Here is a 14,134-nt window from a genome sequence, read left to right as displayed (position 1 = left end):
GCAGCGCCCTGAGCACAAATCATAATATTTTAAATGTTCATGCATCACGTTTACAATTTTTATGCCATTATAATAATTATGGTGCATGCTTGGTTTAAAGGAATTAAGAGAGAAAAAGTAAGAAAGTGAAGAGCACTCCGTCTCCACCGCGCCGCGTCGTTATTTCGTTTGTTTTCTGTCAAAACAAACCAAGGCATGTTTATATCTTCTTTCACTCTTCAATCAAGCCATATAGGTATTTTTAAATATCGCAAGTACATGATTTTATTGCAAGAAGATCGAAATTGTTCATATTTAATTATGTTAGTTAATTATATTACGTGCAAATATTCATTTTGAGATTTATGCGATATTGCTTGTGGTCACTTTACTATCATGCTTAAGTCCGGTCGCCAGTTACCGGTCCGGTCGCCAGTTACCGGTCAGTTCAGTTGTTTCACCCAGTATACTGTGGCAGTAGTCTGATCAGACATACATTATTAAGTCCGGTCGCCAGTTACCGGCCCGGTCGCCAGTTACCGGTCAGTTCAGTTCAGTTCAGTTCAGGGACCACTTGCGTAGACCATAATCTCACCAGAAAATTATTACAAGTTATTTCATTACAGGGCTCCAAGGAGCAAACATTTTCACTATGATATTTTCAGTTCAGTTATGCACGTACTATAATTACCAATGAAATGATATTTTACGTTACACCTCAGTACAGGAAATTTTCACTTGCATGCGATTTTATTATTTATTTACTTGTTATTTACGATATATGCATGCTGAGTCTTTAGGCTCACTAGACTTGATTGTTGTAGGTACTGATGATGCCGGGACCGAGGGCGGGGATCAGTGAGCCAGCTCGAGTCAGGAGTAGTGGGACCCGAGGACCTCACTTTTCAGCATTTATTATTGTTATCGCTCAAACATTTTTATTTACTGTTGGATAAAATTTTAAAAGTTATTTTGCAAACTAAATTCTTCCGCTGCTATTTTTAAACATTATACTTTATTTAATCTTTTATCTATGAACAGGATATTTTATTTAGTTTAAAAGAAAATTTTAAATTTTTCCGCAAATTTTCAAATACGGATTTTTAGGCCTCTACATATTATCACAGAGAAATAAAGGGTGATAAGCTGGAGTCGTGACCTTGTTGAGTTGGGAGGGAGAAGAGTGAAATCCTTGATGCTTTGGTTCGTTGGTGAGGAGATCGGCGGCTTGGCTCGAACCGGCTGTGCAAGGGCCGAACCAAGCTATGGACCAGACCCTGGTGGGTCTGAGCCACGGCCTAGTAAGGCCAGACCATTGCTGGAACGAGCCTTGTAGCCGATGGAGCGTGGTGTGCGTTAAGGGAGATCCCCGATCGAGTGAGCGGTGCTTCGTGCATGGGGCCGAGTGCGTGGGTTCAAGTGGTTCAGAGGGGTCTTAGGGTGGTCCAAGGGAGGTAGTTCAATAGCTGGCCCCGTCGGTTGTAGGCTAGGAGCGAATCATGGGAGGGGTTGCACTTAGGGCTTTGGTGGGTAAACGGCAAAATTGTTCCAGCAACTTTTAGGTTATGGCCGAGGGGTCTAGGAGTCTAATCTTGTGGTTTTAAGGCCTTTTTTATGTTTATTAGGTGTGGTAAAAATTTGGGAGAAATTTGGTTAGGTTTCGAGCCGATTCGTGTTAAAACCGGGACCCCGATCCAAGTTTTAAAACGAATCAGTTAAGTTTGGTATTGGGCTCGAGTTTACGTCGAAAAATGCTTATAAATATGTTTTGGGACATTTTAAGGAGTTTGGTAAGCTTCGGGTCTAATTTTAGAAGTCTAGGGGTAAAAGAGTAAATTTTTGGTTTCCAGGGACAAAATGGTCATTTTGCACCTGAGGTGAGATTTTGGAGCTGGCAGCGCTCTGAGCACATTTTATCATGTTTTAAACGTTATGAATCATGTATATGATTTTTATGTAATTATGATAAATACGTTACATGCTTGGTTTGAAGGAAAAATTATGTATATGCGTGATTTTATTTAAGTGGTAAATATGATGACACGTTTTTGAAGGATGAGAATTGGTTGTGACTAACACAATGACATGATGACACGAAAGGTTGGGGCTCAGTGGATGGGTAATGGCGTCGCTGATGCCTCCGCCGCCGCGTACCTCGGTTACACGTAGACGGATCCATCGAATGACATGATAATACGAAATTCACAGCTGACGAACGGAATTCAAATTAAGAAAATGAACACTTATATGTTTTTATGATGATATGCGCTACGATTATTAACATGGTTTGACAGGTCATGGTTATGCATACGATTTTACCGCAGACATGAAAAGTATGTTAATTACGATATTTTTCACTGCTGCTTGTTACGTATATGTATTCGTTATAACGGTACAGGTGTGTTAAGTCTTTAGACTCACTAGGCGTGTATGATGCAGGTGATCATGATCTTGAGGGGACTGGAGGTGCCGAACTCTGAGTAGGCAGGCTTGGATGTGAGCACGACCCGAGGACCACACTTTTCCGCACATCATGATTTTAGGAGATATGAGAGGACATTGATATTTTATTCACTGGTTTCGATTTACTAATGGTTACTGGTATTTTTATTTGCTCATGCTTGCGATTACCTACTTGGATGAGTCCGATCATTTTAAATTGTAGTATGTCTTTTAATTGTCAAACATTTACGATTATTTTTAAATGGTATTTTTCTTTAGTAGGGTTGCATGCATGCAAATTATTTAAGTATTTATTTTCAATAGGTGAGCTTTTAAAAAAAATAAAAAATAGCAGCATTTTAAATTAGTAGAAGTTACACTCCTGGACCGAACCATCTCAAGCACTCAGCCCCCATGCACACCACAACACGAGCACACTCAAGACTCGCCGAGAACACTCCACCCACGACCACTATCCCTTCCTCACGATCGATTGGTTTCATGGCTGGTTCTAGCAGTGGTCGAGCCTTCTTAGGCCGTGTCTCAGATCCACCAGGGTCTGGTCCATGTCTTGGATCAGCCCTTGCACCGTCGGCTCAGCCCATCACTCGATATACGGCCAAACGAGCCAAACCTTCGACCATACACTCCTCGGTCCTCAACTTACATGACTAACCCTCACCTCCAGCCTCATGACACCACCTTACCATCGTGTACAGCCCCTTAGCATCAAAAACTCGGCAGGCCCTTGCACAAATTCATGAAAGCGTGAGAATACAACACAAGGATGCATATTCAAGTCAAAACTTTTATAAGAATGAGAACTCATGGTAGATCACAAGATTTTCGTGCACATACAGTATAATATTGGTGTGAATGACGAGAAAAAGAAGATACATGCGTGCCTTAACATGTATATGCTCACAAACTTGAAGATACGCGCGTCGGATAAGAACCGGAAGAGCAGGGAGGAAACTTCCTTGAAAACTTGTGAGGGTTTCGAGAAAAGCTTCTGGTTGCTGCTTTTTTTTTACGTGGGGGAGGCCGCTGATGGAGGGGAGGGGCGGCCAAGGTGTGGTATTAGGTTTAGGGTTTGATTAAGTGATAATTAAGTAGTAAATTTTAAGCATGAATGGACCCTTAGCAAAATTAAATGGATAAAAAAGGGTTTTGAGCCCATTAAGTATTAAAATAAACCCTTCAAGCACAATAACACTCTCGAAAAATATTTCGATTAGGTACGTTTTTGAAAATATTGTCTGAACCCTCAAAAAGTCTCCCGATTCGCTAAAATTTGTGTACTGGTTAAAAATACGACCCGATGAGTAAAAATACCCAACCAAAACCCATTTTCAAAAATCACACTTAATTACACCTTATATTAAATAACTAAAAATAATTATATACTAAAAACATTTTCCTGAATATCCCCTGTCTCCGTTCCTCGTCCGAGCTCGAAATGCAACTTAAAACCCTAATGCAAGAAACTTTAAAATAATTATGAAATAAACCTTACTCATGCAATAAACATGCATTAAATATATAAAAATCCTTAAACACATATTTTAAATAAAACCCTAGATTGCATGCATTCAGGTTAAGTAGCTTGAATTTCTTGGACCTTACAATACTACTCATTGAGAATGATGCAGGAATGTTGCGGTTAAATAAAATATGGTTAGCTAGTAAATTCTCAATGAGAATATGAGTGAAACATCCTATGTATTAGAAATACAGATCTATAAGGATATATCAAAGAGGATGCTAGGGCTATGGAGGAGTTCAAGAGATGATATCTCTCAATGTCTCATGGTGTGACTTTATCTAAGTCTATGTGTCCCAAGACTGATAATGAGATAGAAAAACCATGAGCCGCATCCCATATGTGTCTGTTATAGGCATTATAATGTATGGTATGTTATCTACTCAAAATGATATTGTACTTGCACTAAGTGTTGCAAGTAGATATCAGACAAATCTCGATCCATTGCATTTGAAGGTCATGAAGGACTTTCTCAAGTACTTGAGAAGAACTAAGAATTTGTTCTAAGTTTACAGTAGTGAAGATTTAAAATTGGAAGGTTATACTGATTTTAGCTATCAATCAGATGTGGATAATTTGAAATCAACCTCTGGATTTGTATTCAAGCTCAATGGTGGTGTTGTCACTTGGAAGAGTTCCAAACAAGACACCACAGTGGATTCAATCACTTAGGTCAAATAAATAACTACATTAGCTAAAACAAAGGAGGCTGTTTCGATAAGGAATTTCATTCATGATTTGGTCTCATTCCTTAAATAGTTTATCTAGTCCTGGTCTACTGTGACAACACCGGTGCCGTTTGGAAAGCAAAATATTTGAGGTCTCATCAGCGATCCAAACATATACTGGGGAAGTTCCACATAATCCGGGAGATTGTGGGAAGATGATACATATCAGTAGAGAGAGTCTCCTATGCAGATAAAGTTGTTGATCCACTAACGAAACCCCTGTCATGACAATTGTGTTAGACGCATCGTGGAGCAATGGGTTTGAAATTATGAGTAGTTGGATATAGGGCATGTGAGATATTATTAAAGTATGTGCTCCGTGAGCCAACTTGTTGTGGCTTGGGCTTTATTGACTCTTATGTAAAAATAATCTTTATTTTAATAATATTTTACTGTTTTATCTAATTATGATATTTATTTTATCTGTATACATATGCAAGCTGCATGGATAAAATCCTTGAATATATACTATAGGTACCATGAAGTTTACTAGTAATGTAAGATCATGGAATTCATTAGGAAGTGTACCATATATTCTAAACATGTTCCTAGTCGAATCAGCAACTTAAAATAATGATAAAGACCACTTGAACTTGAAACTAGCATATTTGATGTAAACGTCATATTTCATTGATAAGGGCATGGAAATATAGATTCTGACAGATGGGTTATAATATGATGATGCACTAAAAAAGCCTCCGACGGACTGTCCAAGTGGTTATCACTTATCGAGTGGAAAGGTCTGCGGTTATGGTTGAACAACATTAGTCCTTTGACCCGAGACAACGTAGAAGTTCTACGTACTAGCATGCACTTTGATCCATTTACCAACTCCATTGAGGATCATCAGGTGGTGAGATTGAGTGTAGTTTTGAAATACGTAAGAGCCAATACGTTGTAATCAGGGATTCATCGTTTGCCTACGCGTGAAGATATTCTATGTGATCTGATGAATTAATAGTTCAAAGAATCTCTATCCAAAGTAAGACATATACATTTTGGAAAAGTGTTTCCTCAGTTTCCCATATCTTGTCACTAATATTACTCAAAGTTATATCACATAATTTTCGAATTCATTTGCAACTCTTGATATACCAATGGTTGTAGATTCGATCAGGATATATGAGTTGAATGGTTCGTACTATACACTAATCATAACTTAATGTTTTTGCAAGCACTATCAGTGATACCTAGAGGATCATGGAGCGATGCTACTAGACGCTCTTACCATAGCCCGATGGTGCAATAAGATTTGAGTTATGACATTCTTGATCAAAGAGTTGATGAAAGAATGAGGCTAATTAGAGTAAGCTTGAATAAGAATAAATATTATTCTAAATCACATGAAGTTGTGAATTCACGGCTAGCTATATCCCTTAACCATTGAAAGTTACACAAGTATCAAATTATGTGTTCCCTAGAGATTGTCAAGTTCAAGTAGTTGAATTTTGTGATTGTAGTTTGATGGTCATCAAACAGATTCCTTATAAAGGAGTTTATAAGGTAATTCCATATGATAGAAGATGTGGAAGTTAGCTTAATAGCTAATTAAGTGATTAGAGTGGAACTATCTGTTTTAGTGAACGAGTTCACAAAACTGACAGCTGCCAAAAATAGATCAGTAGAAATTTTAATCTTCGAAATTTTCATTTTTTATTATATGAACAATATTTGTAACTTTGATACATCGGCGCTGTCTGATTGTCGATCGAGATCATAATGAGTTCACAATTATTTATTTAGTAAATTTAGAATCTACTAATTTAATAAAAATGTTAGTAGTGGTGACTACTTTATTTGCATGATTCTCATATAATATCATAGAGGGGTCTACAATTAATTGATTAATTAAGAAATTAAATAATGAACATATATGTCTTTAAAAATATATGTGCATGGATGTATTAGAATAAATACATATGTGTGTTTGTGTGTGTGTGTGTAAATATTTCATCAGGAGTTGACTTTATATGATATATATTGCCTGAGAATTTTTAATTAATGAAAATAAAATAATCCTGATGGGATTAGGATTATGAATCCTAATTAGAGTGGGATTCCTGATCACTAATCAAATGCTATAAATATTACATTAAAGATTATATGAAATAAGATTATTTTTGAAACGTACACTACTCGTTTATCTTAAAAAGTACAAGAAAAAATTTTCTATTTCCCTAATCTCGGCCGAAAAGAAAGAGTTTGAAATATAAAATCGTCAAACGTTAACGACATAACTTAACAATATTTCAAAATAAGACAAACTCTAACAACCTCTCAAAAACCACTCAAAAAGCATCATAAAAGTCGTAAAAAAATCTTTATCATAAACTTAAACGTTAATCGCGTTGGTCCTCGGATTGTGTGCACTTTCAGTCCAGCAAGATCAACCATCAAAACCTCCATCAACATTAATATCATGCTCACCTGCACCTATCACACCTAGTGAGTATAATGACTCAGCAAACCATAACCTTGATAACAAATAATATATATACAGTCGCATGCAAAAGTGAAAACACTTTTACTTAATATAACTTTTCATGAACATGCATAAAAATAAACATTTTCCCTTCATCATAAAAATTTCCTTTTCACCATAAGCATATATGTTTTCCTTTTATTGAATTCAGATCGTAAATTGTGACTTTCGTTTCATCATAAGGTCGATGGATCCATCTACATATAACCACGGTACTAGGTGACGGGGACATCAGCGACACTCTCATCCGTCAACTGAGCCTTGGCCTACCATCATTTTATGGAAATACGATCGTCGTGCTCCCTCTGGGGACTTCTCCCATAGACGGGATCTCTCTGGAGCCTTCTCCCATAAATGGGCTCTCTCTGGGGCCTTCTCCCGTAAATGGGCTCTTTCTGGGGCCTTTTCCCTCAGATATCTCCAATCATAACATCATAACATCATAATAGTCACAATTACTTCACCTCCTCCAACGTTCATATTTTCATCACTTATAAAAATCATGCATATAAGTATCATTTTTCTTTTTAAACCAAGCATGGAACATATCTTTTAGCTTTGAATCTTTATCATAAAATTCCTTAAACATTTAAAATAAACATTTTAACATATATTACAGCATTCAGGGCACTGCCATGACGTTTACTATTTTCAAGTGTAAAATGACCGTTTTACCCTTCGACGTAAAATTTCTCGATTTTGACTTTTTCTTACTTTCGTTGACACTAGACCATCCCAATTAATTATTTAAACTTACATTAAATTTCTTATATTTTTATTTAGCTTAAATTCATCGCTTTTTATTTATTTCGTAATTATTAATTCGTAGTGCGTTTTAATCCCGAATTAATTCAAACTTTAATATTTTCTTTCCCAATTTTAAACATAGACTTTTTATTTCCTAATTTACCCTTGTGAACCATGAACCACCCCCGTGGACCCACGGTTCAAGCCTTAACCATTTAAAACCCTAAACCGAACCCATTAAGAACACCCTCGAGCCATCTCTCATTTTCTTCGAGCCGAGCCGAGCCGAGCCCAAGCCACCGCAATCCAAGCCCTTGCCAGACCATCTATAGACCCTACTGACCAGTCATGACCCCTTGAACCAGCCCTTAGCCCGCTGCACGTTCCTGCACGTGGACAAGATCATGCGCGAGCCCCTCCATGCATGCGCCTAGGACTCCTATTTCACTAGGACTCCTACCCTCGAGCCACTACTGAGCGCAGCCCCCTTTGAACCATCACCAGATCTAACCTAGCCCAGCCCTGACCACCTGGCCGAGCCATGACTCCTACGCACCGCTGCACTCTCGGCTTGCATGGGAGAAGTCTTATCACGCAAGGACTCCTTCCTAGCCGATGTGCACGAGTCCTAGCGTGGCTAGGACTCTTCCTCACCTTCAACCATGCCTGGCCCGAGCTCTGGTCCCACCCTGGACGAGCCGTGCACTGGTGTACATCCTAGCCGAACCCTATGAACCAACATGCACCAATTTCGTTCCAGCTTGTTCTAGTTTCGTGTGCAGCCTTAATCGTGCATTGTGTGGCCCTAAAATTCATGTAAAACGTCCCACTATGATCCTTTAACATGGCAGCGCCTTCACGCAAATATATAACAAGTTTTGGAACATAATATCATACATTAATCATATACCAATGCATAAAAACGAAAATAATCAAGAGTTGAACATGTTTCTCAAGCAAACACAATTCAAAACAATATTATGGTGTGATAGATGAGAAAAGAAACGTTTATGGGGTGCCTTTGCGTAATTTACGCATGAAAACTTTGCGGCGTTTCGAAGAACGACGACGTAGAAACCTAGGCTGAATTTTCCTACAAAAACCGAAGCTTCACCCTTGAAGAATTCTCGTGTGTGCGTGAGTTTTGAGGGAAAGAGGCTTCATGTGTTTTGTGAGGGGACGGGGCGTGTGATTAAGGGTTTGGGGTAGGGGTTTGTAGGCTTATTTATTGATAATAAAACATGTGTACAAGCTAGAGGTCATTAGTCTAGTATAATAGGCCCAATAAGCCCATTAGTGCATATTTAAATTATTTCGTTTAGAAAAGTTCGTGAAAATATTAGCCGAGTTCTCAAAAAATTCATATTTTAGTCGAAAATCAAATACCGTTAAAATTTACGTCTAGGCGTTTAACGGCGTATAAAATCACCTCAAAACTCCTTAATCTTAAAAATATCATAAATCATCATCCTTATTTTAAATAATTAAAAACAATTTTTTAATAAAAATATTTTTCATTTTTCAGCCATCTGTTTCCGTTCCTCGATCGCATCTCGAACAACTTTTTAAAAATATAGTTTACATGCATTCGTGTAGAAAACTACTTCATAGCCATATAAACATATCAAACATAATTAATTAGGCAATTAAAATCATTTAATCAGCTATTTCTCATTTTCTCTAGATTCGCATGCAATTGGATTAAGTCATTTTAAATTTTGGACCTTACAATTTTTGTAACAACTCGTCTCCTCCCTCAAGAAAAATTTCGGCCATTTCAATTTTTCACAAAGAAAATTTCGACCACTTCCACGGCCCCATCGCCGCTAGATTTCTGAAATTCCAATTATCCAATCTCGACGAAAATTTTGTTTAATTCTCTAGTGCGATCTATACGAGGAATCCAAGCTCTGATCATGGATCTTATTTGATGATCGAAGAAGGATGAAGATCCGTTCATAGGGATTTAAAGTAAGGACCAACTTTGCTAATTCCGGACTGACATGTAAGATATAAACACTCTGTGAATGTATTAAATCATACGACGCCCAAGAAATTTTTTGAGAAGAAATGTTTTGAGCGTCAAAACTAAAAATTTTAAACATTTGTTCCATCTTGATNATATATCAGTTAGTGTGGTCAAGTATTGGTTATTTGCAAGTTTTGAAAATACAATTGATGCTTATGATGAACATAAAATATATTATAAAACTTTAAAAGATTATGGTTAATCCTCTAGCATTACCGTAGGGTCCGATACCCTCATATCATGAGCACCCGAGAGACATGTTTCCGGTGGGAACAAGCTATCGAAAAATTGATTATTTTTTTTGTTTTCATTTGCGAGCACAACCGAAGCTATTCTTGTTCGTAGGGACCTAGCTAGCATGGCCCTAATGTGTGGGTTCTTTTCGTGTTCCAAAGTCTCATCATATATGCTACTTTTGAATGCAAAAGTTGTGTCTTAATTCTCTGTATTCGACATGATCTGAAGTGGAATGTCTCATCGTGCTTCTTCTTTTTTCCACTTTCTCAGTTGGAACAACTGCCTTTTCCCCATTTTTGCATAGCATTTGATAAAGGATCAAAGTGGTTATTTTCGGAATCTCGCAAAGGATCTTTCTTTCAGTTATCACAACACAGATAGATATGCCTCCACTGGTAAAGATACCGCATAGCATATCAATCATGTGCCTCCAGCAGTGCATTTGATTGAAGTCTAGGCGTAGAATCTCACTAATTAATATTTTGTGTCGATGGATTATTTTTTCAATCTTTGGCCCACTAGATTCTTGCTTTCTAGTAACATTTTGCACAAAGGTAGTAACAGAACAAGAAAAATCGATTTGGGGTGGCGAAAATTTCATAACAAACTTATTTCTAAAATCTTGTGGGATGGAGGATGGGTTGGTCAATATCGAGCATGAAATATGAGCGGATTTTCTGTTACATAGGAATGCATAACTTATCATTGGATCACCTGTTTTTGAGATGATGAAGGGAAATTTTGCCAATATGTATTGTAAGGGAGAGTTAGATATATATGACATTTGCAGCTGTTTCAGTGCTGTATAACTTCTGAATACTTGAACAAATTAATCACTCCATGAACTGTAATGTCCGAGGCATGAAGTTTTCTGATTTCTATCTTACAGTATGTGAAACCATTTTATCAGTTACAGACAAATTAATCACTCTAAAACAGAGAGATTGAAAATAGGATGATGCTACTCTCTTTAGTGTTTAAGATGGAACGAGAAAGTGAAACAGAGAGTGTTGAAAAGTACGATGTTGTACTTCGTAAAGTGTCAATTATCTGTTTATCCCTTTGTTCACGACTTCTTGATCTTCAAGAAATTGAATTCCTCCACCTTCTAGGTGTCTTTTTAGTATGTTCCACACTTGTCTCCTGAGAACCCAACTCATTGATTTCGGTCATCTTAGTAAGCTTGCTCAGTTTTTTCCAACCCGAGGTCCATGTTGAAGCTTGCTTCGGTTTCGTCACCTTATCAAATTGTCTCTGCAATGTTTCCATATTGTTTTGGAGTTCTACATACTTCTCCTTGACACTTTCCAGTTCAAACTTGAGGGTGTTTATGTCCTTTTTCGCGGTTGCCCACCCCTCTTGAAACGATTGAGGTGTTCCTTCAAGTAATGTTTTGCGGTTCTGTATCAACGGCTGGTAGTGGGTTTCACCCGTTTCTTTTAACGTGTTGTTGGCTATTGCATTGCTTATTTTCACCTGTTCAGAGAAGAGGACTTGCACCACCACTCTGATAGGGAGTCTCTCGTTCTGAGCAGCGTGCATACATGCATCAATAGAGAGCTTCTGGCAGTCCATGACACGGCAGAGCCTCTTCCTCTCGTGTTCGGTGAGCGATGGATGCGCCTGTCAAATTGAGACGTGATCAAATGTGTAAAGACAAAAATGGTTTCTTGAATACATTATTAGATTGAAATTTTAGAATACATTTTTCCCAAATTTATTTAATGTAAAATGAGAATAGAGCTTAATCTATTGTCGTTACTATATCTATTACCTTAAGATAGGAATCAACAGCTCTGTATAATCCATCATCACAAGTTCTAGTGGATTCCGGCAAGGCTTCGGCCAGGACCTGGAATTTAGTCAATGAGAGGTTTCTGTCTCTTGAAACCTCTGTAAGATAGCTGTCAACAAGCCTTGCCACTCTCATTTTGGCATTAGAACTACTCCCCCTTTGAGCTCCATCGTGCATTTTTATTTCCGAAGATAACTGATGACTAGAACTCGCGCTCGAACTTTCCGACTGTTCTTGAACCAGAAAATGCTCCAAAAGCCTCTGGACTAGATCAACATCATACAATGTGTCATTCTTGTGGTAACAAGGAATCAGAAGATCTGCCAGTGTTGCCTGTTCGAACTGCATACCGACCCGTTTTTCCAATTCAGTGACCAATGCCGGAGCCACTTTCAACATATTAGCCATTCTCAAAAGCCTGAGCAGAAAGCTACAAGAAACACTATCTTTCTGCGGAGGGATGATACTTATAAGGCTTTCTACTATCATTCTCTGATCTTTTGTCTGAACTGCTGCAGGCAGATCCTCCTTCGTTCCCGCCACGATCATGTGAAGCCCTTCTTTCCAGTTGCTGCTACTGCCATTGCTGATACTACATATACTTCCCTCATCCATACTTCCCCCGATCGCGGGTCCCAAACCTGATCCCTCTTTAATCAGACAAGGTAGCCATTTAGTGGCATACTGCATTATTGAAGCTCCAATCATGTCATATCTCATACCTTTAACCTTGATCGCTGTAATAACTCGTACAAAATGATCGATCCTTAGAATCGAAACATCTTCAAACCACCAATCAGGTGGCACCTGTATGTTCCTACTTGGGCTAGACTCTTTCATCTCATTCCATCTCGGGCTGGAAACTGATCTTGGGGGTTTTCCTGTATACTGCCATTTTATACCTTTCGGATTCGCACAAGCTTTCCAGGCTATAGATTCGCTACATCTTCGCACAATTTGGAGATTTTCGGCCCACGGTGAGAGCTTCTCGCAGCTCTTTAAAACCAGTATGGAATCCCTCCATGAGGATAACACCACATAGCTGAGAAAAGCTTCGGTTTTGAATATCAGATTGCCTTCTTCTAGGTCCTCTGTCATCTCCAAGTACTCCGCCGCACATCTAAGGCCGGAAATATTCGTCGCTGTTAAATCAACAGCAATCCCATAGGAGAACTTTGCTGCCAATTCAAAAGCTTCAGGCCCTCCTGGTAGATCATCAAGAACTATCTTATTCGATTGGCCATCACGCGACTCGTATATGATTCTGTTCATCTTTCCACTTCTTGAAAGAAGAGGGTACTAGAGATTTTACAAAGATCAGTAAATCAATCTTTCTGATGACAAACTAAAAATTTGTCTATTTAATAGTGTGTAGTTAATGTTCATGAAGAATTCAACTACCTTGTGCAAATGGAAACTCACGTCTCCAATCTGAACTAAAAAATCACTTGGAATATCAGTTGCAACATACCTATTTGGACACAAATACCACATTTTCAGTCCCTTAACTTCTAACATCACTTAGAAAAGGACAAAATCTAAGGCTTAAAACACATAAGAACAAGAAAATCAATCAAAAAAAGTTTGATACATACCAAGACTTGCCTCTTTGCTCAAAACCATCACTCTGAACTCCATCCTTGCTGGTTGAAAGAACTCCATTTCCGTGACGTCCACCGCCTGCAGATTCAGTTTCTGAGTCCCACATGTTGTGAAGAACTTTTGATCAAGAAAACTCGGGGAGGAATCTTTTCAAGAAAATGGCCTCCAAGTCCAGAAACAGTGTGGAGAAAATAGATCAAAACTTTTAGAGGAACTGAAGTGATTACTAATTAAAGACACAGAAATCACACATGGGGATTCTTGGAATTCTCTCTAATTATGTCGGTTTTTGAATGTCTCTCACAGGCTATGAAGTCATGGGCAGCTAACACTGTTTTTGGATCCTTTCATTAATAATGCTTTTTTTAACTGTGAAAATTCAGAAACTACTGCCTTTCTGTGCAACTCCATTGGTTTCATCATTAATTGTTTGCTTCTGATTAAGTTAGTTTTTTAATCCCTCAAACAGTCAAAAGTAGTTTATATACTCACGATAATATTCACTTTGGTACTTAGAGTTGTCTCCATCATAAAAAATATCATCTTCTTT

General features: G+C 38.0%; 1 protein-coding gene across 2 annotated transcripts; it reads right to left on the bottom strand.

Annotated features, from left to right (window-relative positions):
* Positions 1-10,993: 10,993 nt before the first annotated feature.
* Positions 10,994-13,929, bottom strand: LOC140973562 (root phototropism protein 3-like). 2 transcript variants are annotated; one of them, XM_073436472.1, is made up of 4 exons: positions 13,578-13,929; positions 13,384-13,453; positions 11,962-13,281; positions 10,994-11,810 (listed from the first exon to the last, which is right to left on the bottom strand). In XM_073436472.1, the coding sequence occupies exons 1-4, from the start codon at positions 13,688-13,690 to the stop codon at positions 11,271-11,273; spliced, it is 2,043 nt and encodes a 680-aa protein (XP_073292573.1). In that variant the 5' UTR covers positions 13,691-13,929; the 3' UTR covers positions 10,994-11,270. The 2 variants fall into 2 exon arrangements, with proteins under 2 accessions (XP_073292573.1, XP_073292574.1); XM_073436473.1 differs by having other exon boundaries at positions 13,588-13,928.
* Between the last annotated feature and the right edge of the window lie 205 nt (positions 13,930-14,134).

Source organism: Primulina huaijiensis, chromosome 3 (genome assembly GCF_012295235.1).
Source record: "Primulina huaijiensis isolate GDHJ02 chromosome 3, ASM1229523v2, whole genome shotgun sequence".
Lineage (NCBI taxonomy): Eukaryota > Viridiplantae > Streptophyta > Magnoliopsida > Lamiales > Gesneriaceae > Primulina > Primulina huaijiensis.
Note: the sequence above shows the minus strand (reverse complement) of the source record. Positions and strands in the feature narration are given on the sequence as shown.

What these genes read in the sequence shown, in the direction of transcription:
- LOC140973562 (XM_073436472.1), bottom strand. Translation starts at nt 13,690, where the DNA reads ATGTGGGACTCAGAAACTGAATCTGCAGGCGGTGGACGTCACGGAAAT. An exon ending in GAGCAAAGAGGCAAGTCTTG is followed by an intron (nt 13,454 to 13,577) that starts GTATGTATCAAA and finishes GTGTCCAAATAG; the next exon opens with GTATGTTGCAACTGATATTC. An exon ending in TGAGTTTCCATTTGCACAAG is followed by an intron (nt 13,282 to 13,383) that starts GTAGTTGAATTC and finishes TAAAATCTCTAG; the next exon opens with TACCCTCTTCTTTCAAGAAG.